Here is a 25,881-nt window from a genome sequence, read left to right as displayed (position 1 = left end):
TTTACAAGAAAGTAACAAAAAAACCCAACTTTTTGACTATATCGTCAAAGTACACATATAGCGCCAAATTGACCGTAATCGTGAGGATGAGAACTCTAGTTATTTCTGAGTGCAGAATATTACAATATTATATATTTTTTTAAAAGAATGCCTCTTTTGAACCTTTTCCAATGTTTGGTTTAGTCTGAATTTAGTGGTTCTTTTTCATTCTCATAAGGATGTCTTGATGGAGTACCCTTGGTCAAGGTTCTTAGTCACTGACAATAGAAGCTGTTACAGCTATTAATCAGAAAGAGATATGAGGTGCCTTTAAGCAGTTCACAGGAATTCAGGCTTAGATGCTACTTGGCGAAGAACAATGCAGCCGAGTGGAATAAACCATACCTTGGAGCTCTCTACCAGAAGCATCACCGTGGATCCCACCCAGTGTGCAGCAAGATGATACCATGACCTGAACCTCACAGTGTTCCCTGTGGTCCAGAGTACCAGACGCTTGCTTGACAAAAATTGTTTCTTCTTATGGGGCACTGCTTTAATTTCTCCTCTCCCCCTCAAAAACCTGTGGGATGGTGTGTCTTTGTGGTAAAACAGTTCCACCGTGGATTTTAGCTTCATATTATTTTCAGCTTGACCGACTCTTCAGTTCAGGAAGTCAAGCCAGAATCTGGATCGAGTTACACAATCTACAGTGGGCATCATAGTATTTGATTTTCCTCTTTGACATGCACCCCCATAAACTATTCACTGGATGTGCAGGGACGGACATGTACCTGGTACTGTATGCTGATATCACGAGAGACTGAGTGAAAAAAAACAGAAAGAAACCAGGCACTTGACATCTTTATTACTTCTGGATCAAACTTCACCTGAAAGTAGACTTACCTCCAGATTGTTCAGATTTACTTTACTATTTAAGTCCGTTTGAGTTGTATAACTCATTACTTGTCACATTTAAAAAAATATTTAACTCCTGCCTGTGTCTCCTACATACAGAGTATAGATGGAGAAAGATAAATATGACATGGTCCTTGACTTTAAATAGTGAACAGCTATTTGAAGAAGAGATCAACATAGAGTAAATCTCACAGAACAATGGGATAAGTACTGGGATAGAATTAAGGCAAAGCATTTAGAACAACCAGCTTACATATGTAGTTGACCAGAGTGATTGTTTCCTAGATTTTCTGCACACAAAGGAGGTTGGGTGTTGGTGACCTGCAGCTGAGCTTCAGTTCTTGGCTCTTTGGTGGTTGTTCACAAATATCAGATTCCACCATGATGATCTTTCCTGGATACTTGTTCTTTTCCTGGATGGGTAACCTCCAACTGACTTATAACAATCCCCATCTTTGGACACCAGGTAATTTTTCCCAGAAGAGTGCTATAGAATTCCAGAAAACTCAGAAAGGAAAGCAGGTTATCCTTGGCAGGATACTATTTGTATGAGATTATCACAAATGCTGGGTTTTTTTTTCCTTCTTCTTCTTTAGAAAGGAAATGATTCCATCTTTGTCCTCCTTCAACTTTTTAAAGTGATAAAAATCACCTACAAGCAGAACTGTCGACTGGAAACTTCGCAGATAAAAATAGAAAACTTCCTGCCAGTCACAAGTTCCCATTCTTCCCTTCATCTCCAGCTCCAAAGAAGCTGAGAAGTCTTGAAGCATCCTATAAGCCAAATGCCACATTCCGTTGCAAAGGAGATAGGATTGCATGAAAGGAAACTGTCTCTTTGAAAGTTCAGGGGAAAAAAACATATTCTCTAGAAAATTTCATACGGAGTATATATTCTGGGTAGCTCTGCACTGGACAGCAAAAGGAGAAGAGAAAGAGAGGGCTGAAAGAGAGAGCAAAGAATACCAATTGGAAATAAGAGAAAAAGATCATTATAAGCAGTAAGAAAGAAAATAATAGGGTACAACAGGAAATTACAGGGATAAGATAATTTTGCAAATTCTATGTACATCTTATTATTGTGACATCTCCAATTCCTTGGTGTTATTTTTTAAGATGGCAAAACATTAAGGATAAAAAAAAAAACTTTAAGTAATATAGTGTGCTGGGGTATCCTGTGGGAAAGGCCTGCTTTTTGAGAACAAGGGAGCAAAACATTATGTGGCAGGTAGCGGCTTTATGAAAGGTCCCATTTGTGCTGACTGAGGCTTTGCAAATCTGCCCCTAACAGGAGGATTTGCAGTAGGATTATCCAGATTAACTTGCTGAGCCAAGGAATGGTTTCTTCTTTTATTCTGATTTTTTTTATTAAACCTAATATTTAAGCCCAAAGCCTAGAATGTTCACATAAAACTTGTTGACTGGTGATTTAAGGAGAAGAATTCAATGGCTAGAACTCAAAAACTGGGCTCTATTAAGAAGGAGACAAGGGCTTGTGGGAAGGATAAGAGGTTTTTTATTAATTCTAATGGGTATGGGATTGTTTCTGGAATCGTTTTACAACAGTTCTAAAGAAAGTAAATTTTTTCAAATGGTTCTTAGTATCACTAGAGACCCACGTGTGATAATAATGTAGAAATAAAATGGAATAGCATATCAGATAAATATGATATGGTCCTTTTTTATTTGTATATTTTGGGGATGGATACCAGGGATTGAACTCAGAGCACTTGACCACTGAGCACATCCTCAGCCCTGTATTTTATTTAGGGACAGGGTCTCACTGAGTTGCTCAGCACCTCTTTTTTTGCTAAGGCTGGCTTTGAATTCATGATCCTCTTGCTTCAGCCTCCTGGGCTGCTGGGATTACAGGTGTGTGCCACCATGCCCAGCTGGTACTTAACCTTAAATAGTGACCCATTGCATAGCTTCTGAAGATATTTATGTTACAAGTTTTGGCTTCTGAAGACTCTGGATGTAGCTGCAGAATTCAATTTGTGCTTCTTGATAGTTTCTTGACCTGGAAATAGACAAATAGTGATTCACAATCTTGGATGCACATTGGAGACAACTGGAGAGTTTAATGCATTACTGATCCTGGATCTTACCCATCAATATACTGAGTTAAGTGATCTAGGGGGGGACATGAGCATCAGGACTTTCAAAATTCTTCCAGGGGATACTGTTGTGTGGCCAACATTGAAACTAACTGGACTAGATTCTGAAGGCCATGGAGCTCACACCATTTTCCCTAGACCACTTCTCCATTCATACTCCTATCAAATTTCTTTGGGGGCTGACCTGAATGGAGAAACAACTGCAGAGGCTTTGGCCCCATTCCAGGATCTTAAGCCTAATAGGTGGTGCAGCTGTGCAGACCCTTTCTTCAAGGGGCCTGATGTAAGATGAGAGCTTCGTGGGCAAGGTTTACTATTGGCATTTGACTTGTTCATCCTGTACCTCAGCTTTAAATTGATTTTCTCTATTTTTTTTATATGAACATAGTTCAGTAACTGAAAAACATAACTGAAACATAGTAATCAAACAAAAATCTCCCCCAACATTTTTTCCTACTCCCAGGTTGGTTCCCTCAGCGAGGAATTTGGAAGATTGGAGATCATCTTTCCTGTGTTTCCAAGTATGCAATGCATCTCAGAAGCTCCTTCCTTTCCAGCAGTTTGTTTTGGGGGTACTATTTATGCCCACCAAAGATCAGAAAGTAAGGGAATGAGTATCTTCTCTATTTTGTGGATCCCAAAAAAGGCTTTAAGAATCCTTAACCAGAGGCACTTGGGGACTACTCCAGAGAAGTAGGTAGCTGGAGACTGGGGCACTTGTGGTCAGGTTCTAGGTAATTATCTGTTCTAGGTAATGCATGTAAAATAAGTATCAGCACCCTGTAGACCCCTGAAAGGAGTGTCAACCATGGATAGAGCATCCTTGTTGCTTTTTAATTTTTCTCCAACCCCCTAAACTCCTTTAAATCTTCTTCACTAAATATCCTCACTGTTTATTTTTTTTTATTTGGGAACCACCAGATTTATCAAGAATATAATCAAATCTTAATCCATCCATCCCTTCTTATGTCCTGGGCATTGGTGGGCAATGCTTTTTATCCTCTGTCCAGTTGATACCAGTCATCTCAATGTCAAAACTTTTCCAATGAGGAGACTTGGCTTAGTCCTACTGCACTCGGAATGTGGAAATGGGGAACACAGAGGGGAAGAATGAGAAAGAGGTTCTTATCTAAGCAGTTTGAGGTTTCCTCCAGGAATATGTGAATTCAATCACATCATGGTATCATGACATTTAATTTTCTTGCTGGATCCAAAAGTCTGGACAACTTGGAAAAAAAACCCTAAACTATTCTTCATATTAATTTGATTTTTCATTTCTTTCTTGTGAATTAATAGTGCAGACTTTTAATGACCAAGAAAGCATTCACCATGTTCTCTGAATTAATTCAAAGGCATTTCAAATTACTCTGACAAAGACTCTCAGATACAAATCACAAATCCTTAATCCCTGGAAAAGTCTCCTCTACAACACACAATAGAACCTTGACTTTCTAACTAAAGAGAAGCTTTACCTTTTTCATATATTTTTTGATGGTTGATATTGAGAGGAATTAATCAGATATGAGTAAATAATATTGCTCATTTGGTCTAGAAATGAATGTTCTCATCTATGAAATGTAGTGTACCCAGTGTGATACCTAGTTATTTTAAAATGATAACTAGGAAACTGTGTGTGTGTATGTGTGTATGTGTGTGTACTCATGAGAATGCATGTGTGCACAAGTGTTAAAAATTGGTACCTAGAAACTATTTACATCATCCATAAATATTAAACAACCTTCAGAACACTAGAAATACCCAATATCATTCCTATTCACAATGGAGTTGGGATAATTTCTCAAAATACAGCAATTCATTTTATTCTGAAGGTTAGCAACTCTTTCTAGGTTGCTAATGTGATTTTGTCCATTAATCCAGAATTTTAAGATTATATTTCAACTTCAAGTTCAATATTTTGACATAGAGCCACCCCCACTGTAGGAGAGAGAGAGATAGAATTTGGCTTCATGTCTTTTCCCAAAAGCATGACTCTTGATTTCCTATTTCTATAATGGGGATTTTTTTTTTTATAAAGCTTGAAAGGTACCACTATTTTCCTCTAGTGATCATATTTTATGTCACATTTCCACTTCTATGCCTCAAATATTTGTCACCTCCATATTGCTTTGTCACCTCTTCATTGCACTCTGGCTCTCCTTTTATTCTGCTTATAATGAACAAGACCATAGAGGGAAAACTGACACTTTTCATGAGTTTATTTCTGCCCTAGGAATTCATTTACTTTGTATCAACAATATTTCAGTATCACACTGGCTCCACTACATTTCATAGATGAGAACATTCAAAATTGATAATATTGCTGCTCAAAAGAGAGCTAAGTGGGACAAAATTGCTGTCTCTTTTCACTAGAAATCCTTTGATTTAATTTGCATTGAAGAAAATTTATTTGAAAGGCTCACAAGCATTTCCTGCAAGCTGGCATGCACCTCTTCAGCTCCAGATTAGCTTCCTTCTTCTTGGAATATAATGCAAGGAACATGTAAGGTATTCTGCAGTGGGAAAACACAGGCGATTTATTCATGCATTCCCACCCCAGCTGACTGCTTGTCTTGTTCTCATTCTTGTCTTCTCAGACTCAGATAAATTCTCCACCTTTTCCGGGGAGCCACCAACCACTCTTCTTTGACACAGTGAGTTCTCCTTTGTTCTCCATGTCTTTTGGTTTTTGTATCCTCGCAATAATATAGTTTCCTTACATTTCAGGAGCAGTTCTAGAATTTTATACTCGTATTGGACTACACGCATAGTAATTTGTTCATTTTATAAATTTACATTCATTTTCTTTCTGACACGTGGATACTAACACATAAAGAGATGGGGAGGGAAGTGTAGAAGTTCATTGGATTAGACAAAGGGGAATGAAGGGAAGGGAGGGGGGATGGGAATGGGAAAGACAGCAGAATGAGTTGGACATCACTATTCTGTGTTCACATATGAATAAATGGCCCATGTAACTGCACATCAGGCTCAACCACAAGAATGGGATCCTAATTAGAATAAGTTATACTCCATGTATGTATAACTTGTCAAAATACACTTTACTGTCATGTATATCTAAAGCAGAACAAATAAAAAGAATTTTAAATTTACATTCATCCAGCCAGTCATTCATTCAATTCATGTTTATGAGACTCCTCCAAATATGAGGCCTCATACTAGGTGCTGTGAAGACACAGAGAATAAAACAGTCACTATATCTGATTTAGTGTAATGGTGGAACTCTGAGAAAGATGTGTTCTTAAGAAGGTAATAGAGACCAACAGCCGAGGACTGCTACCTCCACCCTTAGATTCCTCCTTTGACCTTAAACTTTTTGTCATCTACTCAGGGGAGTACACATCCAGACTCACAGGCCAGAAAGCTTCCAGGGTACTGACACATAGCCAATAACTCTGATGTATCTCTGGGATGGTCCCTTAGGATCTCAGTAGGATGAAAGATCCTATATGGTGAGTTGGTTACTACTAGGCCTGACGGTCTATGATTCCTGTTTCCTTTACTTTGTTGGCCACACTAAGCAGGAATTGTAGAGGCCAAATATCCCTTGGTTTTTCCACAGTTGTGTCCCTGAATCGTCTCATTTAGTTCTGGTTCCAAATATCAACTTCCAAACCTAAGACAGCAGCTGGCAATTTCTGTGCTATGGGAAAAAGCAACTCTCATGGGGTTTGGAGGAGTCTGAAGACAAAAATTAGGGTTTATTTTTTTTGAAAAGTATAACACCATTTACCATTTATGACTCACAATGTGTTGGGTGTTTGTAGGGATCATCCCCTCTCCACCATGTTGTTAAGAGAGCGATTCCTTTCTCAGTGTTGGTGGGGATGCCAATCACTCAACACCTTATATGGGACAGAAAAAAATTAGCAACCATTATTGGTCACATATACTTACATCCCAGGGGAAGAGAATACCACACACCCTGCAGGGTTACATGGAGCTATGCTCCAGGAACAGGGTAAACAATCTGTGGCTGTGCGAGGCAGGCTTTGCAGTACCAAGAGGATGAGGTGTCCCCGGTTACCATAGGAGGTGTGATTGGGTCTTCTGAATAATTCTGCAAACTAGTAGGGAACTAAGTCTCACTACCAAGGTATGAGGAAGGATTGGGCCTGGTCCCCATAACCAGGAGGGTTGTCTAGCCAGAAGAGCTTATGCATAGGAGCAGGGGTGGGGAATTTGCAGTTAGGCCATCTCATTCACCTCATTGACATCAGTTTCACCAGATGTCAAGGCAACACACGTCATACTGAGCACTAACTTGAGGTGTTACTTACCTCCCGGTACTTTACTATGCACTTTATATGCATTATTTCCTTTAACCTTCCCAATAACCCCACTAGAGAGTTATTACTACTTCTCCTTTTCTAGGCAAGGGAACCAAAGTCATAGAATTTAAGTCATCTCAGGTCACTTCTTAGTACATGGAAAATCCAAGATTCAAACCTGAATCTATGTCACTCTAGTTGTGACATGTACAATGATACAGATTGTGAGGAATTCTTGTGAATTATGGCCACACTTCCAATTAATAGTGCATTTTGACACAAGAATCTGTCAAAAAAAAGGAAGAGAAGGGAAGGAGGAGAAGAAAATGGATGGAACTACTTGATGCTATGCCACCTACTTAATATGTTTTCAGGGAGCTACAACTCAACTGATGGGAAGCCTTTGGGTATAGTGAATGTATTCGTCCTTAGGTAATCATGATCTTACAAAATCTTGACAAATTCCATTTCCCATGGGTTATGATTCCCTGGAGTTTTATAAAGATGTTAGGCTAATATGAGGGAGGGATTTTGAATTAAAATGTAGACCCATAACTTGGAATAGTTCTAATCGAACAAATCAATGGTCATTTTCCAAAGTAAGCTAAATGTTAACTGATATTCATACCTGTTGTCATTTATCTTTTATGTCAGAATAAGACTGAACACACAAAAGGGGCATATTGATGTTGATGAAGAGTTTGCCCAAAGAATTTTACAAGGAAGAATGTGATTATTTCTATGAATATAGCAACATGATTTATTTCCTCTTAAAGTGATTGTACCCTTCAGGCTCATAATGCAGTAGCAATGACCCAACTTCTCCTTACTAATTTTGGGGGTCATTCCTTATACCAGCAGGCAGAATGCCTGAGAACTCTCTTTGCTTCATTCCTTTACCTCTAGAGATATTTTTAGGGTTATTCTTTATGGGTTGTAGTCGTCAGCTTCCACAGACATAAGGCCACATAACAAAAAAACCTCAACATCTCAGTGCCTTCAAGGAGGAAGCAGTTATTTTTCATGGTCAAAAACTTTCATGGTCACTGTTCTGTAAGTTAGCAAGGCTGACTCCTTCACACTGCCAAATGGTTCATTTCAGGGAATTCAGGAAGTCTGCTGTATGGGCTTCTCCTTTGAGCAGAGGCTACATGTGGTATGCTTTCATAACAAATAGCAGGAGCACAGGAGAGCAAGGGGAAGCATTTGACACTGCATGATCATGGATTCTGAAATTGACAGTGTTACTTCTGTCTTGGGGGAAGTACTGGTGTTAGTTTTCCTATTATTGGCTCTTTAAACTTTGTCCCCGATTCCTTTCTTTATCACTATGCACTTTATATAAAATCACAGTAAATAGCTAGATGAAAATCTACTTTAAAAATGTCATTTAATTTAGGAAAGACTAAACCTTAGGAAAAAGATTAAAATTATACAGGGCTTACTTCATCCCCAAAGCTTCTGTTTTTCTTACTTTGAATTTCTTTTTCAGGATGAATCAAAAAGACATGTTTAGAGCTATCTCCCTGGTTCAGGAAAAATTGGAAACTAAATTTATTACATACTTTCTCAAAGAACAGTGAGTGTGTTAGGGTTAAAGCACCCCATTTGTCATAGAGAAGAGCACACGAGTTGGGTCTCAGAATGTACCCATAAAGTGAAGCGTTTTAATTTATTGTCTTAAGTAAGACTTTTTATCTTGAACATAGCTATTATTATTAAGATGGTTGGTAGATTCTTGGGGCTGGCAAGAATGGATGAAATCCATATGGGTGAAAATCAACCTTGTATGTGGTTATTAAATGGTTTAGTCTATAACTTATGGAGAACAAAAGTTTATCAAAACTCAGTACTGTGTTGAGCAACAATAAATGTAGGTGATGATTTGGGGGGAAGGCACACTCATACACTGCTGGTGGGACTGCAAATTGGTGCAACCAATCTGGAAAGCAGTATGGAGATTCCTTAGAAAACTTGGGATGGAACCACCATTTGATCCAGCTATACCACTCCTTGGTCTATACACAAAGGACTTAAAATCATCATACTACAGTGACGCAGCCATGTCAATGTTTATAGCAGCTTAATTCACAATAGCTAAACTGTGGAACCAACTAAGATGCCCTTCAATAGATGAATGTGGTATATATACACAATGGAATATTCTCAGCATTAAAAGAGACTAGAACTATGGCATTTGCAGATAAATGGATGGAGTTGGAGAATATCATGCTAAGTGAAGTAAGCCAGTCCCAAAAATCAAAGGCCGAGTGTTCTCTCTGATAAGTGGATGCTGATCTATAATGGGGGGTGGGGGGTAATGGGATGAGTGCAGGAACTTTGGATGGGACAAAGGGATGAGGAAATGGGGTAGGAAAGAAGGTGGAATGAGAGGGACATCATTACTCTAGGTACGTGTATGATTGCACGAATGGTGTGACTACTTGATGTACAACCAGAGAAGTGAAAAATTCTGCTCATTTGTGTACAATGAATCGAAGAGCTCTCTACTGTCATGTATAACTGATTATAACTAATAAAAAAATCACATAGTTAGGTCAAAGCAATGAATTTAAATAAATAAGTAAAAGCAAAAAATAAAAAAAAATACTTAGTAGCTTGTTAAAAATATAACGTGATTAACTTTGATGGTGTCCAATGTCCTTTGATTCATAAGGTGCTCACCAACTGCTCTTACCTATGATAAGCAGTCACTAAATTCAGGACTGATAGCATAGACTTGAGATCATGGGATATTGACCCATGGAGAGGGGCAGCACAGCACACCACACCTCAGGAGACTGAGCTTGGGGTCATCTTCTGCCTTACTATCTTGGAGAACCTGGTGAGACACTGAAGATTTGGGAGTTTAGAGGGACTTACAGGTTCATATGTGTGTTTTGAGGCTTAAAATTAACTAACCTAGTGTTAATTATCATGATAAAGAAAACCATGTGGACCTGTGTTCTGCAGCAAGGAGCAGCACTGGGAAGCCATGGTTGGTGAGGTGGCTTCTAGAGTCAGACTGAACTGACATTTATGTCCTACCACAGGAAGAAGATTGGGTGAGTCTGTTATCCTCTGTGAGCTTCAGCTGACTCAACTCTAAGGATGTGTATTGTAACAGTATAATAAAGACAAGGGCTCAGTATGTGCCTGGCACACAGTAATTATTTAATAAATGTTATCAGCTAAAATTACTATTTTGTTATTTTGCAAAGTGTGTTAATTTGCGCAAAAGGATCCCACAGAGCATTTTATTATATTGAGTCTTTGAAACAATGTACTCCATCTTATTTTGACAACCAGACATTAATCCTTTATAACATTTTAAATTGGTTTTTCAGACTTCATGTGATGGTACCTGAGTGGCTTAGTACGAATATTCCATCCATTCTTAAAGAACATCATCTTTTTTGATGAATTCCAGACACAGCCCCCCCAAACCCTAATTTCTTGTACAAAAAAATGAAGGTTACCCAGGCTCTTTAAGAAACAGCTTCATGCATGTGAGGACATGGAGGAGGAGCTCAAAAGGGAGGCACTCTAGCTGATGACAATGCTCAGGTCAAGGATTAGACAAAAAATTTAATAAACTACATTTAACATGAGCTTAGTCATTTTTCTTCAAGGTGACAGGCAGTTATAATTAAGGCCTTCATTAAAAGAGGTCTTCAAATAAAATTAACTCCATCCTTTTCTGACAACCACAAAAAGAGATTTAACACCATTTGATCTATGATGCAATTTATATCAAACCTATTTTTGGCCGGATCGGGTTGAACTTGACAGTGAAACCATGTTGCTTGACTAGAATAATTAAGCTGGGTTTCTGAAGCCTCGTTGATACCTTGTATTTTCATCATCAACCTCATAATCATTAAACTTAAGGACCAGAGCCCAGCAACCATAACAGCTACGAAATGGTGAGGAGGAGGAGGATTGATAACATTTAACACATGACTGGTTGCACCTCTCAATTTTTACCTGCTTTCGGTCTCCACTGTCATACTCTAGTCTAGGTCACTACCTATTTTCATGTGGGATTAGTGCATCCAAAAGCTGAGCTCCTCACCTCCAAGCTTTATCCCACCGGGTAATCCACTCTGAATACTGTTTCCGGTTAGAGTTCAGAAATGGAAAACTGACCACACTTCCATCCCAGCTTGGAATTCTTCACAGGATCACGAAGGGTAGGGAAAGGTGTTGTTTCTAAAAATTCCTTCCTAAGACAAGAGCTCATTCTAGAAATTGGACAGATTTGATCAGGAAAGACCAGGTTACCAGTCCCCAACTGTATTGAGACTATTCACAATAACCTAGAAATGGAAACAAACTGAGCATCTATCTTATCAACTGATGAATGGATAAAGAAAATAGAGCACATATAACACAATGGAATACTACTCAGCCATAAAAAGAAAAAAAATCCTGCCATTTATAACAACATGGATTGAACCAGAAATTGTCATATTGAGCCAGGCACAGAAAGACAAGTATCACATGATGTCACACATATGTAAAATTGTACAAAGAGGTTGATCTCATAGAAGTTGGGAGTAGAGTGGTTACCAGAAGCTGGGGAGTGTATAGAGGAGGTAGACATGGGGAGAGGTTGATTCATGGGTACTAAGTTATAGTCAGATGGGGGTGCTTGCACAGCAGGGTGACTATAGAAAATAGTAATGTACTTCATATTTCAGAAAGTTGAAATAAATTATTTTGAATATTTTCACTATAAAGAAATGATCAATGTTTGAAGAGGTCTGTTTACCATGATTTAAACAGTTATACAATGCATAGAAATATCACATGACGCATTAGGTACAAGTTTTATGAATCAGTTAAAAATAAGTGAAAAATTTAAAAGAAAAAATTTAAAAATATAAAGTATGTATAGCGCATCATTTTTATATGAAATTTTACAAATACAGACAGAAAGATCTGGAAGAAAGTTAAAAGAAAGTTAAAAATAGTAAGAGCAATTCTTTCTGGGTGTTGAGCTTTGGAGTAATTTGCAATTTATCCTTTGTGTTCCTTCAGATTGCTTTCACTTTCTGGAGGATTCTGTACCCTCTGAGTTTTAAACATTGCAGTAATTTTCATTTTGCAACCAAAGAAAAACAAGTCCTGTGGCCTTGTTTAATCACACCACAAAGGACACTAAAACACCCGGTGCCGGGCTTCTCTGTACTTGTGGGTCCCAACATAGCTGAACCTATGGCAAAATGACTGTGTTCTCCAAGGCTTTCCATTGTCTCTGGCTTCCAAGCTCCTGTCTACAGAAATCTTTGGAGTCTTTTACTAGCAGAACCCTAGCTGCTGCTAGCTGAGCAGAGCCACCTGTGTGCATCACTGACCAAATGGCAAGCCAATCCTAATTACAGTGTTTTTGTTGCTCTTTGAGAGGTGAGAGACAAGAGCCCTATTTACAATCCTGGACAGAGTTTTTAAAGCCCCTAATCAGAGAGGTGATCATTGGAGTTGTAAACTGAACCAATCTATTGTGAAAATTGCTGCGAGGAAATTGATAAAAAGCTTCTTTTCATTTTAAAGCCCCAGTTTTTTTTTTCCTCAAAGATAACTATTTTAATGGGGTTATTGGGATGTTTAGATCAGAGGAAAATTCCTAATGAATCTGGGACAGAGGTTGAAGAAAGAATTTGGATGCAAGTAAATCAAATATGGGAAATGCAGATAATTGTATAATTCTTCCAGTTAAGATGTTTTATTACCTATGGCCACTGTCCCCTTTAAAATAGTTATCTGGAAATGAAGCCATCGTAATGTGGTCACTTATTCATTTTGTCTCTTATACTGTCATCTGTCTACACAAATGTCCTCATTTCTCAGTTACTCTACTTATTTCCCAGCACGAATCATTTCCAGAAGATGCAGTTAGGTCCATCTCACAAGCAAAGTTGAAAACTTAGGGCACCACAGAAAGATCCGGACAGAGTACCTAAAGTGTGGTGGTATTAAATGATGAATTATACTTTCTAAAATTTTCCCTGATTGTCTCCCAAGCAAATATTCCAAAATACTCCCCAGAGATCTTGAATATTGACTTGCTGGGCCTGCAATAGCAAAATATCACACACTGTGTATTTGAAACAGAAATTCATTTTCTCACAGCTCAGGAGCCTAGAAGCCCATAAGATTAAGGTGTTGGGTAGGTTTGGTTTCTTCTGAGGTATCTCTCCTTGCAGATGGTACTGTGTCCCTATATGATCTCTCCGCTGTGCATGTCGATCCTGGTGTCTCTCTGAATGTTCTAATCTCTTCTTATAAGGGCATGGATCAGATTGGATTCGGGCCCAGCTTAAGAGCCTCATTTTAACTTAATTATCTCTTTAAAGGTCCTGTCTTCAAATATAACTGCCTTCTGAGACATTCGGGTTAGGCCTTCAATCTATAACTCTTGAGGGTCATATTCAGTCCATAACATATGGCATGAGTTGTAAAGAGTCAATTGAGATAATAAAATGGCAAAGCAACTAAAATAATGCCTGTTGTCTTATAATATCAGAAACCATGTCAACACAATCTGCCAACTCTGGATAAAGAGATGAATATGGGATTTACTCATCCCTCAGAGTGTCACCCTTCTTCTTGCCATTTCCTAAGTTCTCCCTGAAGGATTCCATGCTTCATAAATGAGAAGTGGACAGAGCATGAGCTTTGGTGTCTAGCCAGATTCTTGCAAGTCCCAGCTGTCTCACTCATGACCTGGGGACACTTAGAGTGAGTCACTTCACCTCTCTGGGTCTCAGTTTCTTATTTGGAAAAGAATGCTCTTACTTACTCTGCTTCTTTCCTTGCAAGGTGTGTGGGAAAAAACATCAGCAAAAATCATGGAAGTGGGATTAGGCACAATGGCTGTGGAACTAAGGGACTTGAATACGTGCTTGATCTTGAATCTCTGTGATTCTGGCATAGTCTCATAGCATATCAGGCATTTTTGGAACACAAAAGCATTGTCTGAGCAAACAAAGGATAAGCATTCAGAACTTGTATAATATAAAATATGAAATGAGTCTGAGAACAATGTATAAGTTTGGGGAAAATTTAAAAGTTGGCAAATAAACTGTATTTTCCCTATTTGATTATGTGACAGGTTGAGAAATATTTAGAATAGAAAAATGAAAACAATAACTTAAAAACAATCCAAAAAACTGATGACTTACATGTAATGGTGAAAATCAGAAGAAAACAGACTGGAGTTTCATGGCCTATAAGATTACGTACAGTTACTCAATTTGAAGCACAGATTTTTCTTTTTCTGAATTTCCCATTATATGAGGCAGAAAGGGGAATCTTATTAATTCACAAGACATTCTCCATGAGAGGACAGAATTCATTTTTTTTTTTAAATAAGGCAGCAGAATTTTTCAAGCACAGTGTTTTGGTTCATATATTAGGTATTCCCCAAAAGCTCATATGGGAGCTTTTGGGGAATACCTAATAGAATCTGGAGAGACAATTCAAGAAAGTTTAGAGGTGAAACGTTTGGGTTATGAGAGCCTTAACCTAATCGGTGCATTAATCCACTTGAATGGATCAACTAGATGATGATTGTAAGCAGAAAGAGTATGAATGGAGGAGGTGGCTTGCTGGGGGCATGCCTTTGGGTACATGTTTTGTCCCTGGTGATCTGAGTTTAGTCTCTCTCTGCTTCCTTCTGAGCTGCTCTCCACCCCCATTATAGCCCTCTGCCATGTTCTACCTTAACTTAGGCTCAGAGCAATGGAATCAGCCATCCATGCACTGAAACCTTCGAAACTGTGAGCCCCAAATAAACTTTTCCTCCTCTACAGTTGTTCTTGTAAGTTCTTTTGGTCACAACAGTGAAAAAGCTGACTAAAACAGGCTGAGTCCACTCTCCAGATTCTAGTGTAGTAGTTGTAGGTAAGCCATACATATATCTATATTACATCTAATCCCAATGTATCTGATCATTAGGTAGATTTGGAAAGCAATGATGTGGGATAAGATATTCAGGTACCTTCGTTTGAGTTCCTCCAGTAAACACCGAGATAAGGATTTGGGTGCAAAGAGTTTATTTGAAAGGTGAAGGAGTAGAGAGTGGAGACAAAGAAAAAGACAGCATAAACGTGCCTCACTGAGCCTGTTACCACGACAGAGGGTGCTTATATGCCAAGTTCTCAGTTGTCGTCAGTTAAGCTTGCCCTTGGAGGATGGCAATGCCCTGGTATCCCCAATTTCCTGTGTAAGTGGCAAAATATGCTGTGACGGCTGGACATATTGGGGCATAGGCATGCGGTCAAATGCACACCAATTGGAATTTGGCCGGTGCACATGGAAATGGTAGGAGTGAGGACCAATGTGACTGCCACAAAGCAGTGCACGGATGCCACCCTCACTACCATCCCCAGAGCAACTCTGGAGCTCATTTTTATGGTTGAGAGATATAAACACATCTTCCCACCCAAGAGCTGGTTTGTTTTTGATATAGTGGGATTCAGAGCTGGGCATAGGGGGATGGATGTAAAAAGGACAGATCTCCGCAGCACCCAAACACCGGGTCCTGCTAACCAACTGAGGGAGCTTAGGCTTGCTTTGCTCCTCAGCACCTTGCTTTCCTTTTGTAAGAGATTAACAGACATCTCTTTCCTTATCCTCTCCAACTTATTATCATGGTCTTCAGATGAGACTTCATAAAATTAAAGAGTAATGCACAAGTAGGAAATCAGACATGGGTGGAGCAAAGGGCCACTGTGGATGGCTTAGATTTGGCTCTACTACTGCACACTAGCTATATGGCCTTGGGCTGGGCTTTAGTTTCATCCGTAAAATGGGAAAAATGGTCATCTCTACTTCGTAAGGAAGGTGAGAATCAGGGAAGGGAGGGATTTGCAGTGTACAAAGTAAAAGGTGGGATTAGTTGATATAAATTCTTTGTGACTTATACATAGAGATCATGCAGTTCATAGGGGAAGGCAGAAGATCTTGGCTGTGGTAAGTGATAGCCATGTCTGTGTAAGTCAATCTTGTTTGTTCTCACTCCTTTCCTTCAGGTAGCACATTCCCAAGATTTTCTTTGTTCCTCATTTCATATTCTTGTCTTGTCACTGAAGTTGGCTCCTCAGAGGGCCCTGGTAATTGGCAAGGTTGTCTGTGAGGATGAAAGACTCAGAGAAAAGATCCACATCTTTCAGATATTTTCCTTCACAGGAGAGGTAGAACATCGCAAGGAAGCTGGATTTGTGTAAGTCAACCCCGTCTTATCTCCTGTGGGCCATTTTTAAGATCTATTCAACAATCAATGCTATTAGCTCAGTGGAGAGCTTGTTAATCCTGAGAACATCGGCCTGATTTCAGATGGCCTTCCATTTTGCCATATCTTCTCTGAAAGAAAAATATAACAGAAAAAAAAAAAAGAAAAGAAAAGAAAGAAAGAAAAACAATGAGGTTTTGTTCCCAGCTTCAGAGAGACCCACAAGGTACTGACTTCAGGCCCTGCTTCTAAGGTCAAATTCAGAGAATTCTGTCATTTACATGCCTGGATACCTACAGAGAAATAAAATGAATGCATTGATTCTTTTTTTTTTTTTTTTTTAAAGTACTGAGCAACATGAAGGACATCTGTCAGCCTCAGAAGAAACAGCTCATGAAGTTGATCAGTTGAGCTGCTCTTAACTGACAAGTGGAAATATTTTCACTGAGCTTGGGTACAGCCTGAAAAATACAACTACTAATTTCCTTGGAAATCTAAAACTCGGGCCATCCCTAAACCAAATTACTGGCTTAGGGTACACTTTGTTTTCAGTGTTCCCACTAACTTTTTTTCTGATGCTTTCAGAACTCTGTTACCCATATTACCCCAATAAATAAGTGACCACACACACAAACACACACACATACACACACGTGTGTGTGTGTTTGTATATTTCTTAAGTGATTCACACCAGCCTCTGATTCTTTTAATGTTGAAGAATTCCAGCTACAAAAATGGATGACTTTCCTTTTAACTGTCACCACTCATGAAACCATGGGACTGTGTGTCCATCTTGTGGTCTCAAACACATATTGGAAGGTAAAAGTCATGGATCTCAAAGACTGCCCTAGCCACTCTGAGGTCCATTGGGTGTATTCTAGACCATCCATATTACTAGTGTGGGCAAACATGGGACAAGGAATTCAAGCCATCCTTTTTCCTGAATTCTGATTGATTTATGTGGATTTGGGAAAGAATGAGGGAAAGCCGCAACTTACCACAAATGTGTGGTCATCGCACTTGCAACTGGTTTGCTTTCTCCAGGGCAAACCCAGCTGAATGGATGAATCAGTAATACTACTTAAGGAAGCCAGACTGACAAGAGCTCACGGGCAGTTCCTCTCCTTATACCAGTAGGGCTGTGCTCACCCACTCATGGTTTATGTTGTTGCTCAAGGAAACAAATATGGATCCCTGTCTTGGAAGTTGATCCAGCATCAGTTTCCCCATCTTGTTTCTGGGAAGCCAGGTTATACATAGCACTGGATGAGTTATTTTTTTCTGTGTGTGGGGTGAGGGAGACATTTGTAAAGCAAACAGATCTCCCTTATCATACCTTGGCAATTTAGGAGACTTCCTTGCCTTTCCAGTCCTCAGAGAAACTGGCTGACGGCCTGTGACATTTCCATGATGTATATTATTACGTTATTCTGTTTCTTTGATGATGGGGAAACAATTTTTAGGAGAGGCAACTTGTCCTTTAAGGGACATTGTATGGGTAACGTGGAGAAATAGGCGGTAATCACCAAGACTGCAAGGTTGATTTCAACAGCTGTAAAATAAGTGGATGAGGTCATACCTAGGCATCTTCTCGCCCTGAGACTCTGAAAGTTCCCTTATCTTCAGGAACCTGAACATTTCATTAAGCAGAATTTTCCATTTCCCAATTGCCAAAGAGATGAGAGACCTTACTATATGAATTGAAAATTTTGATCCAATAAGGAAAACTTACCCACATCCCAGACTGCCTTATTCTTGCTGATGTCAGAACAAGAATTAGTGTAAAATCAAGGGGAGGACATAAAAAAGAACAAACGCAAACCTGGCATGTTTTGTACATTAGCACATAAGAATTTGCCAAAGTGTTCTTGAAAGTTAAATCTTCCATTACATAACTTTTTTTTTATCACTTTCTTAATAATGTTCCAGTTGAGTTAGCATGTTTTATGATTTTTCCTTGCTTCAGAGATAAGAGCATTCTCAAAGATTAGACTAAAATTCCCAGGTATTTTTGAATTTTAAACTTTGAGGTTAAGAGAATAATGCCTGTGGAGAAATTTGAGGAAGACACTGTTATTTATATTTTGGAGGCACTGTGGTATGTGCCTCAGATAATGAGATGATGGTTAATTGAAAAAACCTTCCACTTCTAAAATAGCTCACCATAAATATGAACATCTGTAAGATTTTGGAAAATCAAGAAGCAAGCTGGGTTCAAGGCTGGAGCCTGCAGTTTGGGCGTTTTTTCTGTACATATGTAAGTCTCAATAAGTCCTTTCCACTTACCTCTGGCCTAGTGGGGTAGAACATCCCTTCAAATTGACAGAAAGATCATTTCCATTTAGTTCTGGTCACAGAGAGGCCCAACAATCTTTATTTTATTTGTTTTTTATTTGTCTTACCCCTCTAGTAAGCCTTCAATTGTCTTATCCCTCTAGTAAGCCTTTTTAATGGTTTATGTGCAATTATAGCAACCTAACTAATCATTTGTTTTTGTAAAGCACCAAGGGCACGGTTAACTGATAATCTGCCTGTATTCAGGAAGAGGAATTGTTAACCTATGACACACCTCTCAGCCCTTTCCACGTGGATAAATAAAATATGTGAGTATTTAGCTTTCCGGAATCTGAGCAAAGAGATGACTATACTTACAACATGCCTCAGAGATTTTTCCTTTACAAGTATTTTCGCTTGACTAATGCAATTGGCCATTAGGAAAATAAGCTTTTTTTTTTTTTTTTTTTTTTAGTAAGGTACAGTATTATTTTGAAGGAGCAACTTGGAATGGATTATCTAATTTGTGAAAGCTATTCTAAAATGAATACACTCATATACTCAAATACACACAACTAATTTATTTAAATTGTAAATAACTGTCTGAGGAAAGGCTTGGTTGGTTTTCCTGTTCTTTTGGGGAGGAAATGTGATTTCTATTCAGTCATCTTTCTGTGGTAGTACTTATAGAGATCTATTATAGAGTTGGCCTGCAGGGGGCGTTAAATCTTCAGCAAAACTCTTAATGGTAGGCTCTCAAATCCACTTAACAGAAGCAAATAATTCTGCTTTCTTCTCACTGGGATGCAGGAGTTCTAGGACCCATATTCTGACTTTCCCATCTCAACCTTTTATATTAGACCTAACACTTTTTATTATGCTTAATCTGGGTGTGAAAACAATGGCCCTGGAGTGTGTGTCTTGAACCTAATGTTGCTCTGAGTCACCTTGCTCTGAGTGTCTCCCTAAAGGTCTTTAATTGTCTTACCCCTCTAGTAAGCCTTTAAATAGAGTATTGCTACAGATCAGAACGCTAGGGCTTCCTCGGGGTAGAAATGTGATTTTTGGAGCTCAGAGATAACTTTATATGAGTTGGAGAAAGCTACATGTCTCAAAATGGCAGAGGATCCTTCTTTCCTACCCAAACCTTATAAAGCATAATTCGTGCTGCTATTTTCAAAGGAAACCACCAAGTAGGAATGAGCAAACCCAAGAGTCTGAGGAACTAGCAAAGTTATGTAGTAAAGTCTATGACTATAAGTTAATATAGTACAGTGGTTCAGAGGTCCATAGATTCTAGAGCTGATTGACCACATTTCAACATCTGCTTACCTCTGAGCTCTAGAATCCTGAATCATTATCTTAACTTCTGTGTCTTTGATTTCTGACCCACAAAAGACCATTTCATATATGAATTGTGAGGATTAAGACAATCCAAAAAGTACTTGGTGCACAGTAAGTGTTCCATAGATGATATTTGAAAGCAAATTACTATTATTCCTTAGACTGGACTCAAAATAACTGCCATATGATTTCAGCTTTGTCTCTCACTTCTCTACAGAGGCTCCTTCATCCTAAATACCTCCCTGTGCCTTTGTCCCTTTGCTCCTTCTGCAGATGTCTTTTTTTGCTTACATTGAAACCTCATGAGATCCCACCCAAGACTCAAGGATTATCAGTAATGCCATCCTAAAACCAAAAAGAAACCCGTAATCCATAATTCCAAGAACCAAATGTGCTTTCTCCCACCTCAGACCCATGATAGGGACCCAATATCTAGGTGTGTGACAGATGCACAGGTATATATATTTGTTTTTCAAATTTCACAGAACTGTAGAGCTAATGTGGGTGATTTTCTTTTTTACTATATAAACTACACTTCTATAAACCAACTCAGTAGGAACACAATGAGAAAACCTAATATTTGGAGACAGAAAGATCTGCTTCAAATTCAAGTTCAAATACTGTCTACCTGAAAAATCATTGAGTCTCTTTCACTTGCTGGTTCTCTTACATAAATAAGGCAACAGCCACTTTCTTTTCTTGTAATGAGTGTTTAGAGACGATCATAGTATCAAAATGCCTCATGCCATTGAAGCTATAGGATTATTAAGAATTTCCTCTCTAGCATTGTTATTTCTATATTTCTTACACATTCCTGTCCATCAGAAGGTAATCTCGAGGACAGAATATGTGCCATATCTTTTTCTTGTTCATTGTGTCTAGTACAGAGTAAATGCACAGCAGGTATTTACATACCTATTTTGAAGGGCAAATGCCAAAAGATACCTGCAGGATGCCATACTTGGATAACCACCTGGGTTTGCTAAAACTCAGTATCTCAAAATCTGATACTCAAGTTGGTCAATAATTCAGCTATGTCTCCCTAGTGCACAGTAGGGCTTAATAAGACATCCTTCCTTGTGATGGTTCTTTAGGATTACAGGGTGGTCTGTTTTTCTTCAAAACAAGTAGAATGACTATACTGGACTTTTGTTTGTTTGTTTATTTTGGACCAAAAAGTCACTCTGTTTTCCATGGTTCAAAGTTAAGCTTTTATTTGGTTTTAAATTAAAAAAATAAATTTCGTTATTAAATAGTGAGATGGGTCTAACTAATGTTCAGATAGTAGCTTACTCAGGAATATACCACCAGGGGTACAATTAAGGGAATCCATTACCTAAACTAAAATTATTTGTTATGTCATAGTGTTTGTTAAAAGTTCAACAGTGGCATAATTCAAAGAAACTGAAATACAAAGTTTTAGATGTTTACAATGGATGGGAGAATTAAACCACTTATTCTACTGCAATCTCCAACTACTTTCTTTCTCAATGCCAGTCAGTTTGGACATTATACCACAGTGCTAATATCATCAGGTTCGTCTGCTTTCTTTTGCCTGCTTGGCAGGGATTTCAAGTATTCGAGGTGTCTCCGGGCATCCTCTTGATTTTGCCTCACGTAATATACCACATACGAGATCACCATGGTGAACCAGCCAAACATGGTGACCAGCATGGCATAATCGGTAGTTTTTTTAGGGAGGTTACAAAGGTCAGCATCATTGGCAGCATTGAGGAATGGTCTTCCGGCATGTTCGTCCAACACGGAGGTCTTGCAGATCACATTGTGGGCAGTCTCATGATTGGACGCCATGCTCCTCAGAACCTGCTGCAAAGTACAGTCACAGTGCCAGGGGTTGTTGGCGATTCTGGCCCTGGCCTTCAGGTTATTGAAGGCATTTTTATGCACGCTTTGAATCCGGTTGTCGGACAAGTCCAGAGTCTGCAAGGTTTCAGCTACTCCTTTGAAGGCGTGCTCATCAATAAACTCGATGCCGTTTTTGGACAGGTTGAGAACTCTCAGTTGATGCAGGTCTTTAAAAATCTCATTGGGGATAGATGTGATCTGATTGGAGTCCAGATACAGTAAAACTGTTTCGGGAGGAAGATCTCTAGGTATTTCCTTGAGATTTGCATTGCTACAGGTGACATTTAAGCCCCCGGAGGAAGAACAAAGACAGCCCTTGGGACACATACTGGCAGAATGGAAGCACAGTATCATAAGAACAAAACTCTGTAGAAGGAGACACATGGAGAGAGAACGGGTTAACCACAGGTCTACCAGATTCATGCTGGAATGTCAGCATAATCACAAGTCCATTCCTCATTGACTCCAACAACTGTGGCAATGGTTCCAGCTCTGTCCACACCGTTGATTTCCTCCTTGTGTGGCTCAAAAGGCTGCAGCTAACATGTGCATCTCTTCATTATTCCTGCCCTTGCCTGGGAACCTAAAGGAAAGGGAAGCAGATGCAATTAGCCCTTTTGCAAAGGGAGGAACACTGCAATTAAAAGTGCTCTCAGGCGTCTGGCATTCTACGTGGGCAGGAAGGTTAGTTATGCAGATAATTTCCACTAACGCCACTGGGAATTATCTGTGTAATGGGAATCTCCTGCTCAAATCCCACGAGTTGGGGAGAAGACCGTCAATAAATGACAACATTTTCAAATTCTGTTTCCTTGTGTTCAGCTGGGCAGAATTAGAGCAAACAGTCCCCATTTCTCTGATCTTTACTTCTCTCCTGGACCCCTTCTAAGTTCTACAGCAGTGAAATTGAATTATGTCTTTCAACCTTCCTATAGTAACAGATGCATTAATGCAATTTAGCCCTTAATCTGGGCAGCCATGAGAAATAATACCAATATTTCACAGTTAATGGCCAGAGTCAGGAATAGGTGTCATGGCTTTTGAATAGATGCCCAATGTGGAATATTGTCTCTAAAGAAATTAATTCTTGAATTAAGAAACGAATAAATGCCTTCTAACCCTCACAACAAAATATTGTTGGGGGTAGCCAAACAGGAACTTTTAGAAGAGTTGCTTCCCTTGTGACCTCCTGAGATTATATTATACCTGAGAGGATGCTTCTAACTGAATTTCCAAACGATTCTCTTTCTGTCTTCTAAACAACATATCCCCTCCCCAAGGGATCTTCAAATATGACACATACCTACAAAACTTTTTAGTAAAGAAGAGAATTAAGAAATACTAGCCTCTAAAACTTGTCCAGTAGGCTACCTTTTCTTTCCATATTAGCACTAGAAAGAGCCATAGAAATTACAAAATTAATAAAAGCAATATTCTCAAGTTTAATTAAAGCAACAAGCAGAGATAAGTATACAAAGTTAACCTTCAAAGCTACCCTCTGATAAAGAGAGGACAGACATAGCTTTGGGACCAGTTCACCAAGACTAGTGGATGGAAATAATATGACTTGCCCAAGGTCAAACAGCTTGTAGGTGTAGAGATAGAACTGCAGCCAAAGTTTTGTTCTGACTCATTAATCTCACTACTCTTTCCACTACCCCCACAGCTCTCTTCCAATCCCATCTGCTCTATGACAATACTCAGGATCCAGCAAGCATTGCTTTTTTTGTGTTTGTGATTTCTGATGCAATTATGTTGTAGCTTAATTGTACACTCTGTGGATCTTGCTCCAAGTTGAGAATCACATGGGGCTGTGTTGAGGAGACCCTCTGCATGGTAGAGAAAAATCCATGCATGCTTTCAGAATTTTCTCTTCCAGGATCTGAGAAATAAGGAAAAAGCATTCACTCCTCTTACAGCAGTGAGCATCAAAAGTCTTTCTGCATAAGCAACAAATGACTTTCTGCAAACTTATCCTTTATAAAGATCCCAGATGGATAAATACAGAGGGAAATGACTCCAAATGTTACCAAACTTGCAGAAGAGATGATTAATGTGAGCTGAAAACATAATGAACTGGGTTGTTAATCATGGAAAAATGAGATTAACAGCAGCCAAATGGAGTGGATGTGCTTTTGGAATCCTGTATCACTTAAATGCCAGAAAGTGCAAAAGAAGGACCCCTAGGCTGGCTAAGCCATCCATCAACAGCTCCTGTCATTTGCAGTGAAGTGTCCCTCCCTTCCATATTTTCCTCCCAAACTGCATTGCATGACATTTGGGGACTCTAGTAATTATCTAGTTGGGAGAGAGGCAAAATAAACAGATATGGAAGGCAGGGCACTCAGAAAAGAAAGAGGAGCAGAAGGACAAGGCAGAGATGCTAGAAGGAAGACTAGAGACAGACACAAGAGAGAGAGTGAATTTGATAGGAGGAAAAAAAAAAAGAAGGCTGTGTCAACCAAGCAACTTTCATTAATGGAGCGTGAACCTGCCTAAAATCTCTACAAAGGTGGGAAACCTCCTCTGAGTTTATTTAAAAGAGTTTTTCTGTATAAACGTTTTCTATTTAATTCAGACTAAAAATTCTATGAAGGCAAGGACTTGTTTGTGCCTCATGTAAAAATAAGAGTAAACAGGTTCCGATTAGGAAATATACTGGGTTGTGTACCAGCTTTAATCTTTGTTAGCAAGATGCTGTTGGCTAGGTTGGTCAATCTCTCAAAACCTTATTTTCCTTATCTTTTTACAGAGACTTTAAACATATTAGTTACAAGGTTGGCTAGAGAATTACATAAGATAATCCACATAAAGCACTCAGCACAGTGCCTCATGAAGTAGAAAGAGCTCAGTGCTTGTCAGTTGTGGTCACTTGTATTATTCCCAGATACATGCCTGACACCATAGTGCTTGGCATACTGTAAGGGCTAAATAAATATCTGTTATGTAAATGAAGCAATGCAATACTAAAAAGTCTATCTGTGCTTTTTCTCCATTATGGTGACTATTATAACATAAACAATGGCTCATCAAATGTTTACCAGTTTTAAACGCCAATGTGGTGGACTTTGGAAGCATTAAGTACAGGCACCTGAGAAACAAAGGGAAGAGTAAAGCTCTTTCTCATCAGACTCCTATAGGCTTTGTCATGGTTTCTCCAGAATGATCATGCCAATGGCCACAGTCACAGACAAGAAATGGTGAGGAGACACGACACGTTGAGGTCTTAGGATCAATCCTTCTTGAGATGGAATCTCTCATGCTCCTGGAGGGCCACTTGGACTCTGGATGAAATGTTTGTGAGATGTGCAAATACAGAGAGTCTCTTACATTAAAAAATGTTAGACTAAAACTAAGTATTTAATTTTCTTCAATGTTTGATAAAAGAAGAATAAAACCTTCTGAGGTTGGCTAGATTGCTGGGACAAGTGCCTGGTGTCCACCCTCTGCCAGGATAAAATGACAACAGATGAAGGATGTAGCAAGCTGAGTCCTTGGATGTTGTGATGGTCTGAATATTTGTGTCCCCATATTGAAATCTAATTCCCATTGTAAGGGTGTTTGGAAGATGGACTTTGGGGAGTTGAATAGGTCGTGGGAGTGGAGCTCTCATGAATGGTATTAGTATCCTTATAAGAGAGTCCCTAGAGAAATTCCTTTGCTCCTTCTGCCATGTGAAGTCACAGAGAAAAGATGGACATCTTTGAACTGGAACCTGACCCTCACCAGACACCAATCTGGAACCTTGACTTTTCAGGTTTCAGAGCTGTGATAAATAAATTTCTATTGTTTTAATAGCACAACTAGATAAGGGCAGATGTCCAAGAGATAGATAGCAAGGTTAAAAATGTGGGGTTAA

General features: G+C 39.0%; 1 protein-coding gene across 1 annotated transcript; it reads right to left on the bottom strand.

Moving 5' to 3' along the window:
• Positions 1–21,556: 21,556 nt before the first annotated feature.
• Lrrc3b (leucine rich repeat containing 3B) lies at positions 21,557–22,445 on the bottom strand. Its single transcript, XM_027932600.2, has one exon. The coding sequence runs from the start codon at positions 22,443–22,445 to the stop codon at positions 21,666–21,668; it is 780 nt and encodes a 259-aa protein (XP_027788401.1). The 3' UTR covers positions 21,557–21,665.
• Positions 22,446–25,881: the final 3,436 nt, after the last annotated feature.

This window comes from Marmota flaviventris, chromosome 1 (assembly GCF_047511675.1).
Source record: "Marmota flaviventris isolate mMarFla1 chromosome 1, mMarFla1.hap1, whole genome shotgun sequence".
Lineage (NCBI taxonomy): Eukaryota > Metazoa > Chordata > Mammalia > Rodentia > Sciuridae > Marmota > Marmota flaviventris.
The sequence above is the reverse complement of the archived record's forward strand: the minus strand, read 5'-3'. Positions and strand labels throughout refer to the sequence as shown.

What these genes read in the sequence shown, in the direction of transcription:
- Lrrc3b (XM_027932600.2), bottom strand. Translation starts at nt 22,445, where the DNA reads ATGAATCTGGTAGACCTGTGGTTAACCCGTTCTCTCTCCATGTGTCTC.